The sequence below is a fragment of the Perognathus longimembris genome, chromosome 7 (genome assembly GCF_023159225.1).
Source record: "Perognathus longimembris pacificus isolate PPM17 chromosome 7, ASM2315922v1, whole genome shotgun sequence".
Classification (NCBI taxonomy): Eukaryota; Metazoa; Chordata; class Mammalia; order Rodentia; family Heteromyidae; genus Perognathus; species Perognathus longimembris.
The window spans coordinates 22,353,211-22,381,194 of record NC_063167.1 but is presented as its reverse complement, the minus strand read 5'-3'; the positions used below and the strand labels follow the sequence as shown (position 1 = coordinate 22,381,194).

At 47.7% G+C, this 27,984-nt stretch overlaps 1 protein-coding gene across 1 annotated transcript in view; it reads left to right on the top strand.

Annotated features, from left to right (window-relative positions):
- Positions 1–26,614, top strand: part of Kiaa0319l (KIAA0319 like) — an 87,864-nt gene extending 61,250 nt beyond the window's left edge. Inside the window, exons 8-21 of the mRNA XM_048350867.1 lie at positions 478–570; positions 3,000–3,132; positions 7,391–7,619; positions 8,744–8,867; positions 9,382–9,514; positions 11,465–11,613; positions 13,183–13,334; positions 13,683–13,821; positions 15,249–15,408; positions 19,565–19,707; positions 20,648–20,770; positions 21,271–21,361; positions 22,854–22,945; positions 25,429–26,614. Of these exons, the coding sequence (XP_048206824.1) occupies positions 478–570; positions 3,000–3,132; positions 7,391–7,619; positions 8,744–8,867; positions 9,382–9,514; positions 11,465–11,613; positions 13,183–13,334; positions 13,683–13,821; positions 15,249–15,408; positions 19,565–19,707; positions 20,648–20,770; positions 21,271–21,361; positions 22,854–22,945; positions 25,429–25,616 (1,949 nt within the window). The 3' untranslated portion in view covers positions 25,617–26,614. The remainder of the gene's footprint in view (positions 1–477; positions 571–2,999; positions 3,133–7,390; positions 7,620–8,743; positions 8,868–9,381; positions 9,515–11,464; positions 11,614–13,182; positions 13,335–13,682; positions 13,822–15,248; positions 15,409–19,564; positions 19,708–20,647; positions 20,771–21,270; positions 21,362–22,853; positions 22,946–25,428) is intronic.
- The last annotated feature ends 1,370 nt before the right edge of the window (positions 26,615–27,984 follow it).

Genomic DNA, 27,984 nt, shown 5'->3' with positions numbered 1-27,984 from the left:
ATGAATGGGGACATGTGGTAGCACTTCCTACAATCCCAGCATGCAGGAGGCTGAGATATGTCATAATTTTGAGGCAAGCCTGGGCTACATAGCAAGACGCTGTCTTAAGTGGGGGGAAAAGCACAGGCTTAGGTCTGGAAGATGCCCTAGTACACTTCTGTGTCTTAGGTTAGGAATGGCCACTTGTTTTTGAGACTTTCCCATCTGGCAATGCTTCAGCCATCTATTATGTAATGGATATTGACTTCTAAATCACTCAGATATGACCTTCTCACCAATAATTAAGTAGTTGACTAATTTGTTTATGTTTTGGTGTTTTTTTTTTGAGACCCGGTCTCACTAGGTAATCCTGGCTGGCCTTGAACTTAGAATCCTCCTCCTCCGCCTCCTAAGTGCTGGGATGATAGGTTTGTCCCTGCCTTCCCCCTGTAATTTGTGAAACTCCTTTCCCAATTGCTTCTGGATCATTTCTTACAGAACCGCGTAAGAATCAGCCTCCTGTTGCTATCGTGTCACCGCAGTTCCAGGAGATCTCTCTGCCAACCACTTCTACAGTCATCGATGGCAGCCGTGAGTACTTGTCTAAGCTTGATGTTGTAAAAGAGCATTTACGGTGTACTCTGGTAGAAGATTTGGGGCCAGCTATGCCTGCATTTTTAGATCATGTTATAGAACTACCAACTACGGAAGCAACTGATTAGGAGGTAACCAGCCAGACAGGCTCTACTTAAAACCCCATGTGGCTGCTTGAAGTAATATCTCTGATTTGAGGTGGGAAGAAAGTAAGATTATGCATATATTTACAATTACTTTGATTCTTTTTTTTTCCATTTTTCTTTTTTTATAAGTTAAAACAAGCCAGTTTCCAGATTAGCTTAGATGGCATTTCTATGCTGGACCTAGAAACTCTCACCCAGAAATTGTGACCCAACAAGACATCTGCAGCCTTCTCCCGGAGAGACACCTCCCAACTTCCCTGGGCTGGCTAATGTTTTACTCTTTAGAGGAATCTTAACTAATGGGTCTTAGTTCTTGGTCCTGGCTGTGTGTGTGTGCAGTTGTGGGTGTGGGAGTGAAGAATATTTGCCTGGTATGCACAAGGTCCTGGGTGCATGCAGTTCAGGCTTATCTTTGTAACCAGTATTTGCTTGGTTTCATTGGAGACCTATCAAGGCCCCACTACTCTGTCTTGGCACTAACAATGGTTTTGATAGAGGCAGTCTCTGCTTTGGCAGAGCATACTCCAGCGAGTGGTTCTGTCAAGAGAACAGGAGAATAGCAGACCAAAAGGGGGGGGGAGAGAGAGAGAGAGAGAGAGAGAGAGAGAGAGAGAGAGAGAGAGAGAGAGAGAGAGGAAGAAGAAGAAGAGGAGGAGGAGGAGGAGGAGGAAGAAGGAGAGGGACAGGGAGAGGGAGAGGGACAAGGACAGGGAGAGGGAGAGGGAGAGGGAGAGGGAGAGGGAGAGGAGAGAGGAGAGAGAGAACCCTGGTCAGAGAAAGTAGGAGAAAATATTCTCATAGCACTAGGTTTTCTTGTTTGGGATAGAAATGCTCAACTGAAAGTTGACTAATACATAAAGGTGTTCATTGAACAGAATGATGCCATCTCTGTCTCCCAGTTATCCAGTTTTCTCCAGCTAACCAGTACTATCCTTCCAGAGGTCTTTTATGAATATATAAGAAAATATGCATATAGTATTCATCCCCCTTGTTGATGCAAATGATAACGTGTTATATGTAATTTTATATATGAAGCTTATTCCTGTATGTTAGAGAAATTTTCTGAAACAATGAATGAAATACTTATTCCTCCTTTTAATAATTAGAGAACACTCTATCATATGGATATATAATTTCATTGTGAAAAATATGTGCTTGTTTTTAATCTCTATCTGAACAGTCTTGTCAATATGATGTTTTAACATATGTGCAAGTTTATCTGCAAGATAAGTTCATAGAAGAATTGCAGAAGCAAAGATAAATGTTGCCAGAGTACTTATTATACAGTAATGAATTATGTCAGCTTATGCTTCCAGCATGGCAATTGTGAAAGAGCCACTTTCCTTATTTACCCAAATAATGTGTTATAAAAAAGTTTAAACCTTTTTGATAGGTTAAAATATTGTATCTCAGAAAAAATTTTTGAGGGCTGAAGGTGTTATTCAAGTGGTAGAGCACCTGCTTAGCAAGCATGAGGCCTTGAATTTAAATTCCAATACTGCCAATGTACTTTTTGTGGTGTGTGTGCAGCAGTCCTGAGGATTAAACTTGGCCTAGACTGTTAGGTAGGTGCTGTACCACTGAGCCATAACTGCTATCTTTTTATGCTACTTATTTTTGAGAGAGGGTCTTGTTTCCCTGTCCCGGAATGTGCTTGGGCTACCATCTGTCTTTTTTTGGCTTCTCGTGGTACAGCTGGAATGACAGGCCTATGACACCATGCCCAGCTTCTGATGAGATGGAGTCTCATGGACTTTTCTACCCTAGTGACCTGTAACCCTAACATTCTGATCTCAACTTCTCATGAAGCTAGGATAACAAGTATATACCACTATGAACTGAGAAGGAGTCTGGCAAACTTTTTTTTACCTGAGCTCTTCTTAAACCACAATCCTCTTATTCTCAGCCTTCAAGTAACTTAGTATTATAAGCACGAACCACTGATGCCTAGCTCAATAGTAATTTTAATTTCTTCTTAGGGAGATTGAGTATTTTCTTATGTTTAAGAATTACTGCTTTCCCTTTTCTTCATATAGTAAGTAGCATTTTAACCAGAGGTTTCCTATGTTGGAATCTTTGGGAAACTATATAATGGAATACTCATAGAGAGACCAAATGACCCACTATACCTAGGGAAGAAACACTCCAGGGAGGTAGTATGTAATCTCATGAGGTTTTCCTATCTTGAATCTTGTTAAGTAGTTGCCCTGGTTTGTGAAAACTGGATAAGTGCTGAAACCCAGCATTTTTACCTTGTAACTGGTCTTCTTTATGGTCCAGAAAGCACTGATGATGATAAAATTGTCCAGTACCATTGGGAAGAACTTAAAGGGCCTCTGAGAGAAGAGAAAATCTCTGAAGATAAAGCTATTTTGAAACTAAGTAAGCTTGTCCCTGGGAACTACACCTTCAGGTAAGTTAGGACTCAGCTTCAAGTTGATCATAAGCCATTATTTCCCCACTATGAGTTTTACACTCTTGAGGGAGTAACTTAGTAAATAACAGTTCACTGTCAGATTGATTGATAATGCAGCCTGTTGTTCTATTGGTTTTCTGAGCCATATAGAGACTGCCCATCCCAGTGGTAACTTCTTAGAGCACAATTCTTGCATAGTAGACCAAGACCACAGTTTATCCTTCTCAACGTTTTCTCTGGAAGATCCCTGAACGTTTAGGATTTCTGCTGTTAACTGTAAGAGCCCATCTTTTTTGTCCTCCGCTTTGGCAAGATGTTTAAGGAAATTGGATAATGCTCCCTTGGTTTGTGGTTTGTTTGAATATGAGTTTTAGGATCTTTCTTTTTTTTTTTAAACTGTTTTTTTTTTTTGGTGCTTGGGATCGAACCCAGGACATTGCACTTGATAGGCAAGTGCTTTGTCACTGAGCTACATCCCAGCCCTAGGACCTTTCTTTATTGTGACTTTTTGGAGAAGTCTGAATCACAGAAAGACCTTTGGGGAATTGATGTGGACATTTTAGAATGTGCTTTATGAGGCTTTGTGTAGCTTAAATTCTTTTTTTTAAATTTGTTAGTTTATTTTTATTTTTTTGCCAGTCCTGGAGCTTGGACTTACAGGGCCTGAGCACTGTCCCTGGCTTCTTTTGGCTCAAGGCTAGCACTCTGCCACTTGAGCCACAGCACCACTTCTGGCCTTTTCTATATATGTGGTGCTGAGGAATCGAACCCAGGGCTTCATGTATATGAGGCAAGCACTCTTGCCTCTAGGCCATAATACCAGCCCTACCTTAATCCTTATAAGACATAATTCCACTTACATTCTAAAGTATTTGAACATGAGTATCATGTAAATACCATGTTTAGATGACATTGTCCTCACTGAGCTGAAAAAAAGGAAGTTGCTGGGCTGGGGATATGGCCTAGTGGCAAGAGTGCCTGCCTTGGATACACGAGGCCCTGGGTTCGATTCCCCAGCACCACATATACAGAAAACGGCCAGAAGCAGCGCTGTGGCTCAAGTGGCAGAGTGCTAGCCTTGAGCGGGAAGAAGCCAGGGACAGTGCTCAGGCCCTGAGTCCAAGGCCCAGGACTGGCCAAAAAAAAAAAAAAAAAAAAAAGGAAGTTGCTTGTGTTTAGTAACTTCTCTGAGGTTATACAATGAAGTTAAAAGTAGTTTCTCCTTTCTCCTTGATTTGATTTACTATTATTATTTGTTTATTCTTCGTTGATTTCTTTTCTTAATCTGTTGAAGTGCTACCTACCATTAAGGCTCTGCTTAATTTCCTATGAAGCCTTCTGTAGTCCCTCCAAAGAGAAGATGCCTCACAGATTCTGCCATAATGTGACAGCTTATGCATGGGTGCATGGTGCCTGGAGGTCTGAAGTTTATCGAGTTTTTGGCACTGCTGGAGACACAGATGATTATTTTCAGTTAACCAGCCAAAAGCCCACACTAGAGGTGTGATTCAGTTGGTAGAGGGCCAACTATGAGCAGAAAAAACCGAGAGCATAAGGTCCTGAAGCCCTACTTAATGGGGTGCACATGTATGCGTGTGCGTGCTCACATGTGCACACACACAGAGTGACAAGAATAACTTGTTTTCTGCATGATTAATATATGCTAAGAACTTTTCTGATCTCTTAGCTTATAGTATTTTATTTAATCCTATAACAGGCATTGTGGCTTCTCTCATTTTATAGGTTAAGACATTTTTGAACAAAGAGGTTAAGTAATTTGCTCAAGAGCACATAGCATTCTAACTTCAGAGTCTGTGCTTTTAACCAAAATGGTAACTTGCAGTTTGTTGGGTCAATGGAGTACCAGCAGTGGTTTTATTACTAGCCTTCTTTTTTTTTTTTGTTTTATTGTGAGATAGTGGAAGTAGACTTGATTCACATTATGGCTCAGTCTGGTTGGTATTCACTTACTTTCCCCTCTCTCCCACTTTTTTGTGGCATGAGTCTCTCTGCCTTGCTTTGTAGTCAGCTGTGGTTTGCTCCAGGAGTGCTATAGGCAAGCCATAGGCAAGGTCTTTTGGGGGTGAAAGTTAGAAGAATGGGCAGCTGCCATTTTACCATCTGTCTGTAACTCCTGCTCTGACACAGGAGTGGGGTCTGTTAACATAACAACAAACTTGTGAAAACAACAGGGAAATTGAGAAAAGAAGCAGAACATCTGTGATTTTTTTTTTTCCTTTTCCAGGACTGGCTGATTTGTACATGTATGTGTGTCCCAATTTTCCTGCTTTTCTTCTAAAGGCTGTAGTACCCAAATCCCCTGCAGACCACGGGTGAAAGGGGAGATTATAGGAGGAAGCTTCACAGACACCTCGCTGTGTCTGAGGCTTGTGGCGAGAGTTAAACAAACCGCATGTCTTTTCTATGCTTTTCCTCTTTCTGTCAGCAAAATGGAAGGATCCCAAACCTCCTTGCTTGCTTATGCTCACATTTTGAGGTGGCATGAGAAGCTTTAGACTGTTCAGCTGGAAGGCATCATTTAGGTAAAAGCCTGCTTTTATAAAAGAACACTTTTTTTCCTTTGCAGATCCTGTTTCTCACTGGCACAAACTGTGGGCCTGTTGCGTAGGAGAATTCATTTCCATCTCAAGCTCCTGTCTTGCTGGAGCCAGCCTTCCTAGTCTGTCCCAGAGGCCATATGCCCTGGTTGCCCATTCTTGTGATGTGCACACAGTCAAAGCAGGGTAAAGAGGGACAACCTGATGCAGACAGAATGTTCTGTGTAGTGTGGCATCTTTATACTCCAGAGTAATAGTGGCCACAAATCATCTGTTCTTAAGAATAGGGTTCTAAGATGGGCATGGTGGTACATGCCTATAATCTCAGCATTCAGGAGGCTAAGCTAGGAAGATTGCAAGTTTGAGATGGGCCTCAGCTACATAGCAGAACCCTGTCTCAAAACAAATGCAAAACAAAACAAATGAGTTTCTGAGTGTTGGAATCAGGGAGCTAGACTTGCATTTTGGCTCACTTTGTAGCCCTGGGCAGATTACTTAGCCTCTCTGAGCCTTGTGTAGAGTGGATTGATGTGTAGCTGCTCTGTATTGTGGTTGTGTGGTCTGTATTAGACAATGCTTATGATGTCTCAGCATAGATGTGCACAGGCAGCAGAGAAAACTGGTGTTGGACAAGTATTGCCTGTCAAGCTGTAGGATCTTGAACAAATTACTTTACCTCTCCTTGCCCTGCTTTCCTCATATATGTATAGAAAAATAGGATATACTTTGTAGACCTTTTGTATGGGTGCAATGAAATACAAAGCTCTTGGAGTAGTACCTGGCATATGATAAATGGGAAACCCTTAGTCAACATTAACTTCTAGTGTTACTCTTACTCTTTTTTTTTTTTTTTAAGTTTCAGTACTGGGGTTTGAACTCCATCTTGTGCTTATTAGAAAGGTACTGTATCTAAGGGCCACAGCAGTAACCTCCCCCTCACCCCTCTTCTTGCACTGGCTATTTTTAAGATAGGATCTTGCTTTCTGCTCAGGCATGGATGGTGATCCTGGGACATGAGCCTTCTATTTTGGGGTTTCCCATTGTAGCTGGGCTCACAGTGTTGTACCATCATACCCAGCTTCTGCTAAGATAGTGTCTTATGGACTTTTCTGTTCAGGCTGACCTGTGATCTACGGTTTTCCAGATCTGAGCCTTTTATGTAGCTAAGATGACAGAAGTACACCATGTGCCCAGTTATTGGTTGAGAAGGGGTTTCACGTGATGTGTGTGGTCTGGCCTCTAACCATGATCCTCCCAGTCTGAGCTCCTAAGTAGCTAGGATTCCAGGTATGAGCCACCAGAAAGAAGTACCTGGCTTCGTGCTTTGCTTCCAAAGGAATCAGTAGCAATAGGTATTCTTTTTTTTTGTTTTTGTTTTTTTGTTTTTTTTTGGCCAGTCCTGGGCCTTGGACTCCGGGCCTGAGCACTGTCCCTGGCTTCTTCCTGCTCAAGGCTAGCACTCCGCCACTTGAGCCACAGTGCCGCTTCTGGCCGTTTTCTGTATATGTGGTGCTGGGGAATCGAACCTAGGGCCTCGTGTATCCGAGGCAGGCACTCTTGCCACTAGGCTATATCCCCAGCCCGCAATAGGTATTCTTACCAACTTGATATATCTTAGTTTTGATGTTCAATCTTCCAGTTTTCTTAAGCTTCCTCCCTTAAGCCCATCCCTTATTGTGTTTTCCCTGCCTTAATAGCTTGACAGTGGTAGACTCTGATGGAGCTACCAGCTCTACCACCGCAAGCCTGACAGTGAACAAAGCTGTGGATTACCCCCCTGTGGCCAATGCAGGCCCCAACCAAGTGATCACCTTGCCTCAGAACTCTATCACCCTCTTTGGGAACCAGAGCACCGATGACCATGGCATTACCAGTTATGAGTGGTCACTCAGCCCAAGCAGCAAAGGAAAAGTGGTGGAGATGCAGGTAGGAGGGACTGGTCCTGGCCTTTTCCCAGAGACATGGAGCCACTGTATTGATTTATTTCTGTCCCATTCTCCCCCACTCTCAATTAGTGTGAATTAATTTCATTATGGTATTTTCATACATGTACTTTGATCAAAATTTAGTACTCTATTCATGCCCCCTTTTATTTTTAAAAATTATTTTTATTGTTACTAATATGGTGTTATACAGAGGCGTTACATTATATAAGTCAGGTTATAAGTATGTTTCTTTTTGGTCATGTTCCCTTTCAAAAATTGCTAAAATCATACTTGTGCACTTAGACTTTTCAAAGTTCAGGGAGTTTTAGGGACCTTTGGACAAGTTAGTAATAGCTGTTACCTTAAACTTTTAGTTTTAAGGTTAGATGAGAAATGCAGTTGTGGTGGTGGGGGTCACCTTAGAAAATCAAACTACTTAGCAGCCACAAGGGTACAAATCTTATATATTATTTAGCTCTGGTACCCATTGGAGTAGCTTGTTTGGCTAGAAGTTATCTTCTCTCTTGAGATACTTGAGAAGAGACTGGATTAGCTCATAAGTCAAGAGAGCTGAAGGTCCCTTTGCTCTTTGGGGATACCTAGCCATTACCATGTACATGTATGGTCCCACTGTTGCTTGTTCCTTCTGTTGCATAAGAGCACACAACAGTTGAGAACTCTGTGTGAAATTTTTCAACTTTTAAGACAGTGCAGGCCAAACAAAATGTCTACAAGGCTGGATCTGGCTGCCACTTTGTTGCCTCCTGTTCTGCAGGAAGCTCTTGTACTGGAAGATCACCTTAAATTATTTATTATGTTCCTTCTCATACTCAGCATTCTGTAGTTCTAGAGTTGAGGAATAACTTAAAGCCTGCATTTTACCTGGCTTTAATTCATGTGCTACATGTTAAGTTTATCTGCTGTTGCAGAATCAGTAGACACTGAACAGGATGTCTCATGATATCTACTCAGCACTCACTCATTATGCTGAACTGGGATATAATAGCCCAATAACAACTTAGGCTTAGACACTGGCTAAGTCACTTCTACCAGAGTAGGGATTGTGGTGGAATGTTGTGATTCTGGAAGTCCACTTTTCCATGCCTGAATTTCTATTCTATGTAGGGTGTTAGGACACCAACCCTGCAGCTCTCTGCAATGCAAGAAGGAGACTATACCTACCAACTCACAGTGACTGACACAGTAGGACAACAGGCCACTGCTCAAGTGACTGTTATTGTACAGCCTGGTAAGTTCTGTCATAGGGGTTCATTCAGGTTCTTCTAATGGTTGCTCCCTTTAACTTGGAGGGAGAGAATGGTTTAGGATCTGAGCTGCTTGAAAAATAGAAGCAGAAGGCATTAATCCCCAGAGCCTCGGAGAGCAGCATTCTTCCTCCATTCACCTTGTGTTTTCTTTGAATCAGCCTCATCTTGTGTCCTCTCCTGGCTAGTTATTGTGCCTTGGCCTGGTGTAGATATAGAGGATAGAGCCTTAGTCATCTCAGCTCCTACCATGACTCCTAAGGGCCAGTTTAAATCCCATATACCATGTTCTGTTTCTTTCAGAATTATTTGATATGTTTTAATCGTAATTCTTGAATGTGAGCTCCCTGATGGTATCCATCTCTCCCATGTATCTGAGAGTTCTGTGGTGTGGGCTAAAGAGGCAGAGTTCCCACCACTACCAGAACAAATGTCCCATTGTGCCCTCTTCTTTCCCACCTGGACTTGTTGCTTTTGACCCCCATGTCTGTCTCCTAGAGAACAACAAGCCTCCTCAGGCAGATGCAGGCCCGGACAAAGAACTGACCCTGCCAGTGGACAGCACAACCTTGGATGGCAGCAAGAGCTCAGATGACCAGAGAATTGTCTCCTACCTCTGGGAAAAAACCCAGTGAGTGGTAACACAGACCTCCATGTATGCAAAGGCTCTAGGCCTTGGAAGAACAGGGTTTTATTTGCTTTTAAGAGATGACTCACGGCTGGGAATGTGGCTTAGTGGTAGAGTGCTTGCCTAGCATGCACAAAGCCCTGGGTTCGATTCCTCAGCATCACATGTACAGAAAAAGCCAGAAGTAGCACTGTGGCTCACATGGTAGAGTGCTAGCCTTGAGCAAAAAGAAGCCAGGGACAGTGCTCAGGCCCTGAGTCCCAAGCTCCAGCACTGACCAGAGAGAGAGAGAGAGTACTCACTCTCATTGGCTTATCTAGAAGATGGACTGAAGAAGGAGTTTATAATCCTGAATTTCAACTCCAAGAAAATGATATTGTAAATAATATTTGTAAGAAAAAAATGGTTTCTATCACTTAGCCCCCAGGTAGTTTTGTGTAACCCTGGTGCTTTTGCTGGTACAATCCATCTGTTGAAATACAATTTAATTATACTTGAGAGACAGACTGAAAGGGATAATGTAGCAGAAAAATACCATTGCTCACAATCCACTTGGTTTGGCTGGAATGGGGATGGGCAAGCAGCTTCTAAGAGGAATTGCAAAGCCATCTATAAAAGTATTACTCTGTTAATATTTTCTACAAGATAGAACTTGCCAGTTAAGCTAGCCAGAGACCGCAGGCTGTACCCAAAATAACACTATTTAAACTGAAAGTACCTAATCAAACTATTCACAGTTCTGTTTCTTTCAGCTCCTTTAAGCCATAGTAAATGGAACTCGGACTATCTGTAGGGTCCCACAGGAGGCAAAAGGACAAGTTAAAAGTGTTCTCGATTTCCAAAGAAGATAGATATTGGACACACCAGTGTTCTGCTTTGTATTTGTGCATGTGTGTATGCATTTATACACACACGTATTTTCATGTCTTTTTTTCTTTTTAAATTTCTTTTCTCTGATTAGGGCAAGTTAGAAATGAGTAGAAGAGTTTTAATTGCTCTGTACAAATTACTTGACTTGTGATTACTGAGTGAGGTACTAGAAATTATTTCCCTCAGCTCTTGTTTTTCTGTCTTTTGAGGAAACCCAATCCTCCTCAGCTCATTGTGTTTTCACTGTTGTTCTTTGTTGAAGCTAGGCCTCATGTACTTTGGAGCTGAGTTTTATTAGTGATTGCAGCAGAGATAATGCTCAGCAGAGCTTCTTAGAGGGGAGTCTATTTCAGGAGAGGGCTTTTAGGGCCAGAGGTAATAAGTTTCAAAAGCAAAAGCAAACAAAGCCATCTTCAAGTCCCTGCCATTGTTCTTGTTGGGAAGAGGCTCTGGCACTTGTGTGCACAGCACTGCTGGGAGGCTGGCACACAGCCCATCACCCTGCTGCAGGGGAGGACGCAAGGTGTTGGCATCCTGCTGCTCTGCTGTCCAGGAGCTTTGCCCATAGAGCTGCCGAGAAGATGGTTTTGCCTTGAGAGCTCCTCTGCAGCCTTGGCCCATTTCCTGTTCTTGACCTTTCATCAGGAGGGATTTGGGTGTGTGATGAAGAAATGCACTTTGCTGCTTTTGCTGGCAAGAACTGGAATCAAGTCCTGGACCAGAAATGCTTTTCAGAAATATCATCTTAAATCTTTGAAAGAATTTTAAATCACAGATCCACTCAAAGAACTTTATCCTTCTACAAACTGGAACAGTAAAGAGTTTGAATGTTCCAGAAGCTTATATAAAGGATAAACCTAGATGTGTTTAAAAGCTGCGGAGCAATGTTTTCTGATCAGCAGGTAGCCTATATTTTGGGGCTAAATGACACTTTGTCCAAATGAAATATTTTTAAACATGTCCTTTCAAGGTCTGGGAAGGAATTGTTCACATCTCAACTGAAGCAGTAATAGTGGCGGGCTTCCTGCTGTGTCAGGGGTGGGAGGGCAGCAGACAGGTTCAACTCCACCCCTCTTCTTTCAGAGGACCAGACGGGGTACAGCTAGAGAATGCTAACAGCAGTGTTGCCACCCTGACCGGGCTGCAAGTAGGGACCTACGTGTTTACCTTGACTGTCAAAGATGAGAGGAACCTGCAAAGCCAGAGCTCTGTGAACGTCATTGTCAAAGAAGGTACCTCCCTGCTTGCTGAGGAATACATGTCTTGTTTAATTGCAGAAATGGATTAGAGACCAGAGACAGGGAAGAAGGTTGAGGAGGGGGCAGCTGTTTATTTATCTATATATATTTGCCAGTCCTGGGGCTTGAACTCAGGGCCTGGGCACTGTCCCTGAGCTTCTTTTGCTCAAGACTAGTACTCTACCACTTGAGCCACAGAGCCACTTCCGGCTTTTTCTGTTTATGTGATACTGAGGAATCAAACCCAGGGCTTAATGCATGCTAGGCAACCACTCTATCGCGAAGCCCATTCCCAGCTCCTTTAAACATTTTTTTTTTTTTTTTTTGGCCAGTCCTGGGCCTTGGACTCAGGGCCTGAGCACTGTCCCTGGCTTCTTCCCGCTCAAGGCTAGCACTCTGCCACTTGAGCCACAGCGCCGCTTCTGGCCGTTTTCTGTATATGTGGTGCTGGGGAATCGAACCTAGGGCCTTGTGTATCCGAGGCAGGCACTCTTGCCACTAGGCTATATCCCCAGCCCTCCTTTAAAAATTTTTAATAAAATTTTATTATTATTTTTCATTTATGTGGTACTGAAGTTGAACCCAGGGCTTCATGCATTCTAGGCAAGCACTCTGCCACTAAGCCACATTCCTAGCCCTAGCTTTTATTTTTATTTTTCTAAAATAATCTTTAATTGACAATGCTATAAGGTGAATTTTAACTACCCTCTTTTCCTCCCCTGCCACTCCTCTTCCTTCCTTCCTCCCTCCCTTCCTTCCTTCCTTCCTTCCTTCCTTCCTTCCTTCCTTCCTGCCTGCCTGCCTTCCTCCCTTCTTCCCTTCCTCCCTTCTTCCCTTCCTCCCTCCCTCCCACTCTCCCTCTCTTTCCCTCCCTCCCTCCCTCTCCTTCCCTCCTTCCCTCCCTCCCTTCCTTCTTTCCTTCCTTCCTTTCTCCCCTCCTCCTTCTTTCCTTCCCTCCCTCCTTAGGAAAAAACTAAAGATTTTTTCCCTTTGTGTTTTGATTTTGCTTCTGTGCTACCTGGGTTTCTATGACTTTCTTGCTAGCTACAGTGACACCTGCTGCCAGGCCCTAGAATGGCTGTGCTGTACTGAAACTTTCTGTGCTTTTCCTCTGAGCCTGCAGGCTGCAACCTTGGTCTACAGGCACAATGGCTGGGAGCCTGGAAGAGGGCCATAAGCTGATAGTAGGAAAAACATCTGCTATGCTTTTGATATCTAAGTAATCTATTGTGCTGAGTAAATACTGATTTACTGAGCAAACAAGGCCTCTAAAGAGGCCCAGGCTCAAAGTCTCCCTTTTCTCTAATAAAGTACCAAGGAGGGATGAAAAAAATCCAGAGAGTAACATTTAAGGTTTGAGTTTTTGGGTTTGTTGTTTTTTGTTTTTTGGTACCAGCACTGCAGCTCTGAGGGCTTTAGATCTGTGCTGTTGGTTGCTGGAATGGACAGGCATGGAAATAGCTCTTAAGATGCTCTTGATTTTTAATTTCTCATAACCATCAGGCAGCAGTATTCCTGCTTTTCCTGAATGTTATATTATTTCAATGGTATTTCTTTGGTTAGAAATGAACGAACCACCAATAGCCAAGATAATGGGGAATGTGGTGATTACCTTGCCCACGAACACAGCCGAGCTGGATGGGTCCAAGTCCTCAGATGACAAGGGCATCGTCAGCTTCATCTGGACTCGAGATGAAGGGAGCCCAGCGGCAGGGGTGAGTAGACCAGAAGGGGGAGAGCAGCATAAGGTCTAAGTAGCAGGCCAGTGAAGACAGGAGCAAACACCCCACAATGTGTTTTAACTAAGTAGCCCTTGGTATCAAACCCGGATTGTTCTGTGAGCTCCAAGGAGGTTAAATGACTTGCTTTGGGTTATTCTCCAAGCTGGTGTGGCACAGAATGTATTTCTGTCCCCTGGCCCCTGTGGGGGTAGTGCTGTTGCAGGTCAGGAGGTGCCCAGATTTGAAAGAACCCAGCCCCATAGTGCATCATTAAGACAGAAGCAGCAGCCAAGTCCAAGAGAAGGGCTTTTGTTATGCAGCCTCACCATGTTCCTTCTGCAGGAGGTGTTGAATCACTCCGACCATCACCCTGTCCTTTTTCTTTCCAACTTGGTGGAGGGAACGTACACATTTCACCTGAAAGTGACTGATGCGAAGGGTGAAAGTGACACAGAGCGGACCACTGTGGAGGTAAAACCTGGTGAGTATGTGCAGTGATAAAGACAGAATGGAGCTGCCAGGTCAGCCCACCGGGTCTCCAGCCTGAGACGCCTTCCTCTCCACCATGGACAAAGCCAGAAGGCATGTCCAAATTTAACACGGACCCTAGAAATCCTTTGCAGAAAATTCCTTGGAGCCTGCCTGTTCAATCTGTGCCCCTCTTAGCCACCACACAGGACCACTGACACCCCTTGCCACCTGCCCCATCTCAGCTGGAGAAAGGATCCTCAGAGGGGGCAGGGCTTGCTCAGAGTCACACAGCAGTTGTGTCAGAGCCAGGCCTGTGTGTTCTCAGGCCAGCACTTTCTCCTCTGCATGTGACTGAGGAGCCAGGGCTCAGGGCGCCTTGGGAATGTGAGCACAGGAATAGCTTGAGTCACGATGTCTCATCAGCACCCAGATGCAGAAAACAATTTCTTTTTATAAGTTGAGCCTCAGGCTCTATCTGACAACCCAGGGAAGGTAAAGTAATGGATGCCTTGTGCATTTTTTCAGATTTTCAGAAATAAAATTTCTTTCTTGAATAGAACCATGTTTCTGTTTTGCTTTGAGGCAAGTTTGGTAATCGGGAGGAACTGATTGTGGAGGAGGGGATGGAGCTCCCACTGAGAAGCTTTAGCTCCAAGCCTGCCCTTTATGGACTAGGCCAGGTGGGCACAGACATGGATATGTTAGAATGGAGGGATTCTGGGAGATTTCTAGTCCTGGTCCTACTAGGGAGGACAGCAGCCGAGACGCCACACAGTCTTCTGTGTTCAAAATCGGATCATGGCTAGTGCTCCTCCACCAGAACAGGCAGATGTTGCTGCCAAGTATGTGAATAACTCTTTCTGAACTTTCAGGTGTGGAACAGTCTTGTCCCATCCCGTTTCCTGAGTTGCGAACAGTGGCTGTGAGGCTACACTGAGGAAACCCTTACATCCTGGTTGCCCAGGCTTTCTTTGTGCTTATTATTTTACACCTGTAGGGACGGTTGCATTCACATCACTGATAAGATGATTTGGTTGGCCTTTTCCCTCCCACTGTCGCAAAGCACAGCAAGTCTCTGAACATCAGATGTGGTCGGGGTAACTGCTAACATCCGCATTGACTAAGAATGCCCTGTAGTACCCATGGGGTCAGAGCTTTTTAAAACAAAAGCTGTGTGTTTCTTCTCCTCTACTGTCTCTATGCCCCATGGCTTCACCTTGACCCTCCCACCCCACCCCGAGCAAGGGCGGCAGTCCTCAGGTTGACATAAAGCTTTGCAAGCCAACCCCAGCTTGTCTTACCAGGAACTCACAATAGTGCTTCCCCCCCTTGAAGGCGGTCTGAATGCCCTCATGACTCCCTCCCGTGCTCACATGCGTGGCAGGTCTGTCTTAACTCTTGACTTTTGAAGCCATGACTGATCCACATACTTTCCAGATCCCAGGAAAAACAACCTGGTGGAGATCATCTTGGATGTCAACGTCAGTCAGCTAACTGAGAGGCTGAAGGGGATGTTCATCCGCCAGATTGGGGTCCTCCTGGGGGTGCTGGATTCCGACATCATTGTGCAAAAGATTCAGCCGTACACGGAGCAGAGGTAGCTGGGCAATAAATGGGGGGAGAAAAGGAAAGACCAGGGGCCCCATTTCAGCTGAGCTGAGAAATAGTGGGGATAGATGGAGATGGGTGGGCTCTGAGTAGAAACTACTCCTAGTGCCCTCTAGCAGAGCTCGGGTGCTCTGTACTAGACATTTACGTCACTCCTGGGGTACGAGGTTGGATGAAGTCCCATTTTATTTATGGGCCCTGGTCTGGTAGGTGGGTAATGAGGTAAACAATCACCTCAGTACAGGATGCATCTGGCACAATGTGTGGCACTAGGGCAGCGCAGGGCCAGTGTGGTCAGTGCTTTCAGGAGAACCAGAGTAGGAGTCCAAAGCTGTCCTCAAAGAAGTACAGTGCGTCCCCACCAGGATCAGAGAGCTAGGAGGACATTCAGAGGTGGGGACCTGGGGGACCTGGGAGAGCACAGGTTTTCTTCTGAGGAAGATTTCTATTTAAGATCGTAACAGCTCAGGATATGGTCAGAGATCCAGCAGTGGAGATTAAGAACATGAAATGCAAGCTAAGGAATTTTTTTTTTTTTTTTTTTTTTTTTTGGCCAGTCCTGGGCCTTGGACTCAGGGCCTGAGCCCTGTCCCTGGCTTCTTCCCGCTCAAGGTTAGCACTCTGCCACTTGAGCCACAGCGCCGCTTCTGGCCGTTTTCTGTATATGTGGTGCTGGGGAATCGAACCTAGGGCCTCGTGTATCCGAGGCAGGCACTCTTGCCACTAGGCTATATCCCCAACCCAAGGAGTTTCATTTTGATCGCTTGAATGGGAGGACCCAAATTAAGTTGTTTTGTGTATTTGTAGTTTGTTTTCAAAGCAAGGAGATTCCATATTTAAATTTTTTAAAGAGGGTCACTAATTTGAAGGTTAAATAAAACTAGAAAGAGACTAGAGACTGAGAGACCAATCGGGAAACTTCTGGACAAGTCTATTAAGAATGTGGTAAAGGTCATTGCAGAAGAGGAGAATAAATGAAAGGGAACTCAAAGGTACATGGCCAGAATGTGGTCATCTTTGGGAAATTAAGGGGAATGAGGCTTCATTCTGAAGGCCTGAACAAGTGGCTCTGGACAAGAACTGAGATTAGGGAGGAAGAAAGAACCTGTTCACCTATTGAATTTGGGATGTGTTATGAGCTACACAGGTATGTGTCCCCTAAATCGCCACAAACCTAAGTGGGACCCTGGGATGATAGGAAGAATGAGGCACACGGAGTCAACAGCATCTGCACAGGAGTCAAAGCCAAGAGGATGGAGCGACACTGGTCATGTCCAAAGGGGTTAGGACAGAACTCTGGAAAACACCAGTATTAAGGAAAAGGCAGGAAGAAGTAGCAAGAGAAACTAGCAAGAGTATCGGGGAGGTGGGAAGAGCTGGTGGGGGTGGGCTGCTGGGGGTGCACGGCCCTGTGAGAATGCAGACTAGGCCCCTGGAGTGTGCCCTGCAGATCACCAGCAGCACAGGGAGCGGAGGCTGGGTTTCCTGCTCTGATGACACAGAAGCGGCACAGGGGGATAGATGAGCACACACCTGGGAAAGGCAGGACTGAAGTCGCTTGGTATGGCCAAGGGAGGGGAGGTGTGGAGATGAGGGTGTTTGGTGGAAGCAGCTCTGGGGGGCAGACAGTGGTACAGGTTCGGAACTCAGAATGTGGGGTCCGGGTCCTGTGCTTTGTCTATGAGCTGGGCAGGGCTGGCTGCCAGCAGGTGGGAAGCGTGAGGAAAGGAGGGTGCTGACTAGCAGAGCAATGCTGAGGTCTCAGCCAGGGTTGAAGCTCCAGGGGAACATGGGTCCCAACTCAGTAGTAACCTGGAGCTTCTGGGTGTTACCATTGCCTGAGCCTCCCCCCTAGAGATTGTGATTCAGCTGGAGTAGCCGGGTTCCCAGGGATCTGCAGCCAGATAACCTGGATCATGGACACCCCCCTTCCTATTTTTCCCCTTCAATTTTATAATACTGGGGCTTGGGCTTATAACTTGATGCTTGCTAGCCAAGTGTTCTACCATTTGAGCTACAGTCCCAATCCTGTTTTGCTTTTAGTATTCCTTTTTTTTTAGATAGAGTCTCTTGGCTTTCCCTGTGGCCAGCCTCAGACTGCCATCCTGCTACCTTAACCTTCTGTGTAGTTGGAACTACAGCTATGCAGTAACATGTCTGACACACTTGTTTCTTCCTTAAAGCTCTCCTTGGCACCCTGGGAGAAGGAACAGGGCAAATGGCTGCTTAGACTGACCCAGCTTGATGGGAATTGACTGGGTAGAAAGCAGAAAGGTGTTAGCAGGAATGCTGGGAGAGCCTTGTGGGGCATGAGGAAGAAGACAGCATATGGATTTCTCTTGGTTCCTGGCCAGAACTGGATTAACATAGTTGAGGAGGTGGGAACGGCACATGCTTGGGTGTTGTAGTAGGCAATGTGGGAACCTGGCCCCCTGAGCCCACCGTTGTTGTGTGAGCCCTAAGAAGTGGCAAGCAGACCTACCTCTGTGAATCTGAGTCGCTTGTGCAAATTGTGCCTGTTTACAGCACTGATGTTGAGGATTAAATAAGATAATGTTTGTGTAAATTCCCAACACATATGCTCAATTACTAGTTACTGCCATGAGTGTATCTTTTTTCTTTTCTTTTCTTTTTTCCAGTCCTGTGGCTTGAACTTACGCCTGAGCACTGTCCCTGGCTTCTTTTTGCTCAAGGCTAGCCCTCTACCACTTGAGCCACAGCACCACTTCTGGCTTTTTCTACATATGTGGTGTTGAGGAACTGAACCCAGGGCTTCATGTATGTGAGGCAAAGAATTCTACCACTGGGCCATATTCCCAGTCATGCTATGAGTCTATCTTGAGACATGTCGGGTTTGAGGCATCTATAGAAGGTGCGAGGTTGCAAGCATTTTCAGGTATAGATCGATTCCTACTGACTGGCCCTGTAGGGAGAGAAGACAGATATTTGAGGGTTTGATACACAGACAGAAAGGACAACTATAAGCCTGGCTTACAGGAAAATAATGGGAAATGGACTACACATCTTTGATGGGTAAAGGTTTGTGTTGTGACATGGAGTTTGTAAGGCTCAATTGTTGGCTTTACTGCTCAGCCAGCTTTTATTTCTTTTTGTGCCAGTACTGGGGCTTGAACTCAGGGCTTGGACACTGTCCCTTAGCTTTTTTGCTTAAGGATAATGCTCTGGCTTTTTGATGGCTAATTGGAGATAGGAGCCTCAGGGATTTTTGTGCTCAGACTGGCTTCAAACTGATCACCACATTTCGGCTTTCTGAGCAGGATTAGAGGCATGAGACACACCCGGGAAGCTATCAGTCAGTGAATGTGTTTCCAAAATATGTATGTCATGCAACAGAGAAAACAGTATTTCTGTAGAACCTTGAAACAAGTAGACCAGGAAGGCTGCTTGTCCTGGAAGCAGCTGATCCAGGCCCCTGGGTGCTCGGGGCTCCTCAGCCACCTTGCACACTGAGGGAATGAAGTTCTTGGGCACACCAATAAGCCAATTCAATTCCTAAGACTAACATGGGCTTATGAAGCAGACTGTCAGAAACTAAGGATCGGACACAAAGATGTTTTTTGCCCAGATATGCATTTACATGTGGTCTATCTTGAGCCAAAATTGAGTCAAAACCCAGATTCTGGGCATGGAGTAATTTCACCGCAGCCACACCATCATGGTAGGGTCTATCTGCTTCCATGGTAAGCCACTGTTTATATTTTACACAGCTCTGTGGTTTGTTTTACAAGGAATCCAGGCACAAACTCAGCAGCCTCTCCACCTTAGCTCTGAAAAGGCCGGCAGCCACCCTATCACCCTCCTCTTCTAGCTCTCGCTGTGGAGCCAAGCCGCTGGTAGCGGTGGGAGGCGGGGGGGGGGGGGCAGGCTTTGACATCAGATATAAATGAATGGAGATCTGGCTCTGTCATAATTAACTGTGTGACCTTGGGCAAGTTACTTAACCCCTCTGAGCCCCAGCGTGTCCTCTGTAAAATGAAGACATAGCTAGCACCTTTCTCACAGGCTTGCCGACAGTGCCCACGGCACACGCGCAGCAGTGGCCAGCACACGTGGAGGGTGCTTGGTAGACAGAGGCCGCTGCTGCTCCCCATTTGAGCTCACACACCCCATCCATGTCTCCGCAGCACCAAGATGGTGTTTTTTGTCCAGAACGAGCCTCCCCACCAGATCATCAGAGGCCATGAGGTGGCATCGAAACTCAAGAGGGAGCTGCAGAAGCAGAAGGCGGACTTCTTGATATTTGGAGCACTGGAAATCAGTACTGTCAGTGAGTAACTCCGGGAGGATGGGAGGCACTGCCCGTGCCCTCAGCCGGCATCCAGAGCCGCATCCTTTCCTGGGAGCAGGCAGGCAGCCTTGTTCCTTTGACTACCAGTCGCAGGGTGAGCACTCAGGACTGTAGGCTTGAATGGGAAAAGGTGACATCTTTATTTTCACTCACCACAGACTGAGCTTTGCGATTTCCCCCAGTGATGAAGGTAGGTAGTATCAACAGAATCTGACTTCATGGCAGCAGAAAATCACACATCATTTTGTATCAGATGATGAGCTATTGTTTATGTGTGCCACGACTTCAAAATTATAACAGACCCACTAATAGATCTTCCTTAACCTTTTAATAAAGGCATACATACTGTTATTCAAAATGTGTGCTCCTGGGCTGGGAATATAGCCTAATGGCAAGAGCGCTTGCCTCGTACACATGAAGCTCTCGGTTCGATTCCCCAGCACCACATATATGGGAAACGGCCAGAAGCGGCGCTGTGGCTCAGGTGGCAGAGTGCTAGACTTGAGCGGGAAGAAGCCAGGGACAGTGCTCAGGGTCTGAGTCCAAGGCCCAGGACTGGCCAAAAAAAAATTGTGCTCCTAAATTTTTCAAAACTGTGCTCAGTATAACCGCTTCTTTTGTGATACCATTTTTCCATTCTGCTATTCTGAGAAGGAGCTGTGCAGGATAGAACAGCCTGAGGATGGCTGACACAGACCCTGACGGCAGGTTGTTTTTCCTGTGGCCTGGCTTACTGCTTCAGGCGTGGTGATCGCGGCAGCAGTCGCACTGTGGCAGCTAGGGCCAGCACTCCAGGAAGCTTTACTTCAGGAAAGCCTGACACAGGGCTCCTTGGCCTCATGGGCCCTGGGTTCTGGGAGCTGGTTATTTCCGTGGCCCTGGCTCTTGTTGACGACTTGACCCGCTCTGCCACATTTAGCCTGTCAGCTGAACTGTTCTGACCACGGCCACTGTGATTCCTTCACCAAGCGCTGTATCTGTGACCCGTTTTGGATGGAGAATTTCATCAAGGTGCAGCTCAGGGATGGCGACAGCAACTGTGGTGAGTGCGGCCCTGTGCCAGTGGGGCCTGCTGTGGGGGCGGCGCTAGTGTTTGAGGCAGCTGAGCAGCTGAGAGAAGAACTCTGTGGATCTTCTGTTTGCAGAAGACTTTTTCCTTCCCTCCTCCACACTAGCTCAAGGTTAGAGGAAGGCGCTGAAGCAGTCAGAACGGGGCTTAAATCAGACCAGCTGCACACTACTGCCTAGAGTCTGCCTGCCACAAAGCCTCCTTTGGCATGGAGTGTCTGATGAAGCCTAATGAATGTCTGCGTCCCTCTGTCACAGCTCTGTGCACCTGTGCTTTGCCACAGGGCCTCGACAGCTGCCCGGGGCAGGGCCTGGATGCAGGGCACCGCAGAAACTGGCAGCCTTGCTCTTCCTCCAAAGCCTCCCCCTTCCTCCCCCTTCCCGGGAGTCTGCTGTGTGAGGTCATCTCCTGCCTCAGGCAGAGGGCGACTGCCTTCTGAACTTCCCCCTTCACCATTCTGCTCTTCTTGGCAGAGTGGAGTGTGCTGTATGTTATCATCGCTACCTTTGTCATTGTTGTGGCCTTGGGAATCCTATCTTGGACTGTGATCTGCTGCTGTAAGAGGTAAGATGGATTCTCCTTTGAAATGCTCCTGGGCTTCTTGTCCTACAATCTTTCTAGGGAGGTAGCTGGCATTTTCCCCATGGAATGGCTTTGCTAGGTCCTCAGTCATGACTGGATTGGTTGGCCCTCCCCAGCCCCATTGAGGAAGGCTTCCTCACCCTCACGCCCTCCCGAGGGCAGAAGCGCCCTCTCCTGTCAGGTGGCATCACTGCAGCTCAGCCGCCTGGCAGCTGGGGGTGGGGGGGGGTGGGGGAGTAGGATGGGGTTGGGGGGTGGGTAGGGGTCCGGGGCTGGCTGCATCCAGGCATGTGTCCCTTGATGTCAGCCTGACTTTTAACCAGTTTTGTTTTCCTTCCTTTCTAGTTAGGAAATGTATGTTTTTGCACAATTACAGATAATTGTTCTAGGGTTTTTCATTTAAGCTTCCTATGTAGTTGTGTCATACATTGTGGCTATATTTATTGAATGTTTTTGGTTAATAAATATGACTTCAGGGCTGGGGATGTAGTTCAGTGATAGAATGCTCATCTGGCACATGCAGGCCCTTGGATTTAGTATACTGCATCACACACACAATAGGATCCCTGTGTTAACTGCATCTGTTGAGGACATTTGGTAGATAACGTCTTTCTTATACCACAACAGCCTTATCCCATCTTCCACACAAGGAAACTCAAGGTTATTTCCTTCACCTAACTGGGGGGTATAGTATACAACTGGGCTGAGATCTAATCTGCAACATTACTTCGTATAAAACGTAGAAAATTAAAAATTAAAGAAAACCAAACTCCCGGGCTGGGAGTATGGCCTAGTGGCAAGAGAGCTTGCCTCCTACACATGAAGCTCTGGGTTCGATTCCCCAGCACCACATATATGGAAAACGGCCAGAAGGGGCGCTGTGGCTCAGGGGGCAGAGTGCTAGCCTTGAGCGGGAAGAAGCCCGGGACAGTGCTCAGGCCCTGAGTCCAAGGCCCAGGACTGGCCAAAAAAAACCAAACTCCCCACCAGCCTGATAAAACCAATGTCGACAATTCTATTGGGGTAAATAGAGTGGGCGTCCACACAAGAATGGACATGTCTCCTTTGCTTTCCCAAACTGGTGAGCAATCGCTTCTTGAGGACTAAATCACAGTTGTTAACTTTTCAGCTAAAAAGGAAGGTGGGCTGGGGATATGGCCTAGTGGCAAGAGTGCCTGCCTCATATACATGAGGCCCTGGGTTCAATTCCCCAGCACCACATATACAGAAAACGGCCAGAAGTGGCGCTGTGGCTCAAGTGGCAGAGTGCTAGCCTTGAGCACGAAGAAGCCAGGGACAGTGCTCAGGCCCTGAGTCCAAGGCCCGGCCAAAAAAAAAAAAAAAAAAAACATTAAAAAGGAAGGTGACACTTCTCCCCCCCACCCCTGGGCAGCCTCCCACAGCACTGGCCCCATCCTGAGCTGACCGAGAGCCTCCTTCCTGAACAGGGATGGGGCGGGCTTCTATTTTTTAGGCAAAAAGGGAAAACCAAGAGGAAGAGCAGGTACAAGATCCTGGATGCCACGGATCAGGAGAGCCTGGAGCTGAAGCCAGCCTCCCGAGCAGGTAGGGCCCTGGGCTGTGGGCGGCCACTGTCCTAGCCCTTTCACAGGTGTGGTGCAGGCATGTGGTCCTCTTGCCTGAAGCTGGCAGGACCCTGACCTGAATTGCTGAGGGAGGGGCTCACCTCTCTGGTTTCACTTTGCTGAAACTGGATGCTCTTGTGTCTGCCTGCTCACCCCCAGGCTTGCTGCCTAAAGTCCAGTTTCTCAAGCTGTCTGTGTGGTCAGAGCTGGGGCCCTGGTTCCATATACTTGACTGGGACAGGATCGAACAGTGTCTGCCAGCTTCCCACCCCTCCAGCCACCTCTCTCCCACTTTCGCCATCATCTGGCAGGTGCACCACTGTCTGCATAGCGCTGGGGCAGCCTTCTTGCTAGCTGCAGGTCATGCTGGGCTGTTGGGCGCCTCCTGCTAGAAGCATTTTCTACTGCAGAAGGCCCAGGATGAGTAGAGGCACTGGGAGAATTAGGGGTCAGGGGTCTCCCATCGTCTCTGTGCTCAGCCCTTTGGTGACGTTCCCTTCATTGTACATGCCACAGCATGTCTCCCTCCTAAACCTGCAAGCACAACCACAATATAGAAAATGTTGATTCTATATACCGTTGTACTTAAAGCTTTGTGTTCAGGGGAATCTATTGGGAGAGAAGCCTACGATGGGCTCTGCCCTAACAGTTCATTCTGGTGGAAGAGGAGATTCCTGCAAAGACCAGGTTTTTCATAGTCAGCTTGGGCTGCGCCCAACACAGGCTGAGTGAGCACTGTGGGAAAGGCCTGAATGAGCCCAAGATGGCAGGGAAGTGGGCAAAGTGCTCCCCAGGAGCACGGGAGCACCAGAGTGCACAGCTACCACCCAGAGTTGCCAAGGGGGTCTTCATGATGCTGGCACTGAACTGGTACTGGGGTGGGAGCCAGGCTCCCACCGCACAGGCTTCTGTGTGGGCAGAGCCCTGCGATGGGCGGCCCCAGCACCGCGGGCAGGGCAAGGGCAGCAGTATCCACCCATGGTGCTCTGCACGGCAGTGCTCACTGATTCATAGTGCCAATTTTCATTACAGTAATTTATTTATTGATTGTATTATTGACAGGCAATGAGTTTACACGTTTTGCTTTCAGGAAAACTGAACATTCTTTTCTTTGTCTTCTGGTGGATGTATTTCTGGGTTTCTGTTAGGTGTAGACCTAAAAATTACTGCGTCCAAGGAGATGTATTATGTTCTTCTTCCATCAGTGGTAGAAGGAAGCTGAGAATGGAAAATTATCGTTCATTGCCAGCCAAGGCAAAACATTTGCAAGACATCATGTCAACTAGTAAAAAGCTGGACTTGCTAGACGCTGGTGGCTCATGCCTGTACTCCTAGCTACTCTGGAGGCTGAGATCTAAAGATCACGGTTCAAAGCCTGCCCCGACAGACTCTTACCCCCAATTAACCACCAAAAAACTAGAAGTGGTGCTGTGGCTCAAAGTGGTAGAGCACCAGCCTTGAGCAAAAGAGCTCAGGGACAGCACTCAGGACCTGAGTTCAAGCCCCATAACTGAGAGGATAAAAAGGAAAAGAAAAAGGGCATACCACAGCTAGAAAGTACACAGGGGATTGCATCCAGGCCAGCCCCAGGCAAAAAAGTAATCTAAAAAGTAATGAAAGCAAAAAGGGCTCAAGTGGTAGAGTGCCTGCCTAGCAAACACAAGGCCTGAGTTAAAACCCTAGTACTGCTACAATAGGACAGACAGACTGACTGAAAGAAAATAAAGAACGAAACGCCGGGAACATGGCAGGCGTGAGGCCCTGGGCTGGCCAAGTGCACCAGTCCAGATCGCTGGCGTCTCACTGTTGGCACTTGCCTCTGGTGGCCTCTCCTAGCTTTCTCTGGAGCACTCTGCACCGGCGGGAGGGTAGATGTGGGTCACTGCTGCTGAGTGGGGCTGCCCTAGCGCTGTGACCACAGCACAGAGCTGTAGTCATCTGCAGCGCCATTAAGTAGTAGAGATGGCTGCTGTTTTGCAGAATTATAGGCACCTTTTCTGCCTCTTTGTTCTGCTGCACTGGCTGAGTCCCCACCTCTGTCTGGAGGGTGGCACCCCCTGCAGGCACTGCTCCTCCACCCCCAGTGTCTACCGGGAGAGCCAGAGCAAACCCCAAGCTCGCAGGCAGCGTCCACAGAAGGAGGTGCACTCGCTGCCCACTCCCTGCCCAGGCCATGCCAGGAGGCGGCTCTGTCTCAGTTCTGCCTTCTTGCCTACCGCACTTTTTCACAAAGAGATGCGACTCCAAATCTAAAAGGAGCCAGTGCGCCCCTGACCAGCCCCTGGGGCCCAGCAGCAGAGCCCGTGCCGATGTCCATGCTGTGCTTTCTGTAGCGTCCCGTGCGAACTGCTGTCACACCCGCCAGCGCGGAGCATGGCCAGCGCTCCTCCTTCCGTCTGCACGACCTGTGGCTCAGGCTGGGAAGGTTTGTCTTCTGACCCAGGTTCTTTGTCTTCCTTGCAGGCATCAAACAGAAAGGCCCCATGCTGAACAGCAGCCTGATGCATTCTGAGTCGGAGCTAGACAGTGATGACGCCATCTTCACCTGGCCAGACCGGGAGAAGGGCAAACTCCTACACGGCCAGAATGGCTCTGTGCCCAACGGGCAGACCCCACTGAAGGCCAGGAGTCCTCGAGAGGAGATCTTGTAGTCACCTTGCTAGTGCGTCCGGTAGGCGTTGGCAGGGCCTGGGCCTAGAGCGCGGCCGGGCTGGTTTCCTCCCTCCCAGGTTGTGGGCAGCTGCTCTCCCAGCACTGCAGGCCCCTCTACCCAGTACCCCACCCAGAACTGCTGGTACTTGAATCCAGACTCCAGGAACCCCTGAATGAAGCTGTGAATGAAGAGGTTTCCTCTCTACTGTCCGGTCGGCCCCTCTTGTATCCTAACCTCAGGGCCTCCTCTTTTCCATCTCCCCACCCTTGCCCGAGGGCAAACAGCCCCCTGGCTCTTCCCAGCTGCACTGCTGCCTTGCTGCAGCGCCAGTACACCCAGCAAGCGCCACCAGCCTCCAGGCTCCAGGGTCCTGGCCGTGGGCATGCTCTTGCCCCTTTTCTAGGAAGAGGGTTACCCCCTGGTCAGGCCGTGAGGAAGAGAGGAAGAGGCATCCCAGCCCACTGATGCTAGAATGGGACTTGAGGAAAGCTGTCCAGACCTGAGGCACTGGAGTCGGTGGCAGGACTGGCCATTTCAGGGATGCCAGGGGCCTCCGGCTGCTGAGGACAGTGCTGGGCAGCCAGGCTGTTCCCCTCCTCTTCCTGACCAGCACCTGCTGCTGCCTGGCTCAGGCCAACACTCCATGTCCCCAGAGACAGCCACGGACAAGACTGGAATGTTGTGGCATGAGCGCATGTGTGTGACTGCCCCACTGTGACCCTTCCCTGTCCCCCCATCTTTCCCGTGCCCCCCGCACCTGTGGCCCCGAGTGTGTGGGCATTGGCTTCTCACAGGGCTCATGGCTGCTCAAGGCAACTTTGCCAGGTAGACTCTGACTCTGGGGAAGACTCTGAACTCCAGCCCTGCCACTGGCCTCTCAGCCATGGGGCTGGGCTTAATGGGAATTTGGGGGAGCAACTTTTTAAAAAACACTTACAATTTCTACTACTGCACTACTGTCTGTTGTGAGTTGATTAAACATGCTATTTAATTGTGTGCCTGCCTGTGTCACACTATCACTGACCTGTTGCAAAATCCACCCTTGGTGACGGGCAGCCTCTGGCCCGCTTGCTGTCATCACATGGCAGGGTGCCGGCTGCACCTGCCGTGCCCCGCCTGGCTTCGCTGGCCCACCACTGCCCTTTCTTTCCAACCCTGTGGGAGACATACACCATCCCAAGATCCAGGAATCTCTGGCCAGTGCTCGCCCTTTGGAGTTCCCAACTTGAGGTTGGCCTTGCTCCCAAGTGTATTCATTCCGAGCTGTTCACAGAGCACTTTCCTGCCGCGTGCAATATGAGGAAGGGCAGAAGAGCCACTGACCTTACTCTTCCCAAGACTGCACAAAACCCAGCTGGGAGCAGGGCACTAGCACTGTGTGGAGGTACAGGTGGAGGCACAGGGAGGTGATGCAGTCTGTACAGATGGGGACAGGACTTGAATGCAAGAGAGGCCCTGCTTGCTCCCAATGTGGCACAAATGAGTTTTTTAAAACACACCAGTGAGGCCAGGCACCAGCGGTTCAGGCCTGTAATCCCAGCTACGTGGGAGGCTGAGATGTGAGGATCATGGTTCAAATCTAGCCTGGGCAGGAAAGTCCCTGAGGCTCTTATCTCCAATTAACCACTATAAAACCAGAAGTGGTGCTGTGGCTCAAGTGGTAGAGTGCCAGCCTTGAGCTAGAAAGCCCAGGGGCCGGCCCAGAGTTCAAGCCCCATGACTGACAACCAAAACACTGCTGGGGTTCTGCCTCAGTAGACCTGGGCTGGAACATGAAAACTATCATTCTAATGACCCATGACATCCTGGTGCTGCCAGTCCCAGGTCTACCCTCCAGGACCTCCAGGCAAGAAGCATATTCTCAGTGCCAAGGACAGGTAGTTGCAGGTGTCCCACCTTGATGCAGAAAATTCAGAGGTGAGCTCAGATGTCCCAAGGACCAGTGGGAGTGATAGGTGGGATGGACAACACTGCTGCCAAACACGCCGACAGCATGCAGGCTGCAGAGTGGAGGGTTGCTGGGGCAGTGGCCAGACGCAGATGAGCAGAAGTGACCGAGTGGTGTGTGGGAATTGCTGTGACTCATCACAGGGCTACAGACCTGATGGCTTCCTACCATAGCAGGGAGGCTTCCTTGGACCCAGTTGTACATGTTGTTTAGCTCGGCTGTAGTCCAGGGAGGAATATGTATTTGTAATCTTAGCTTCAGAGATGAGGAAAACAATCCTCAGCTTCTCTGGCCAAAAACCCGTAACAGACAAAACTGACAGCGATGCTGCTTTCCGGCCTCCAAGTCTCAGGCTGAGTCTGCATCCCCACTCTGACGAGGGCAGGTGCTTACGCCCTTTGGAAGCTGGACTGAATTT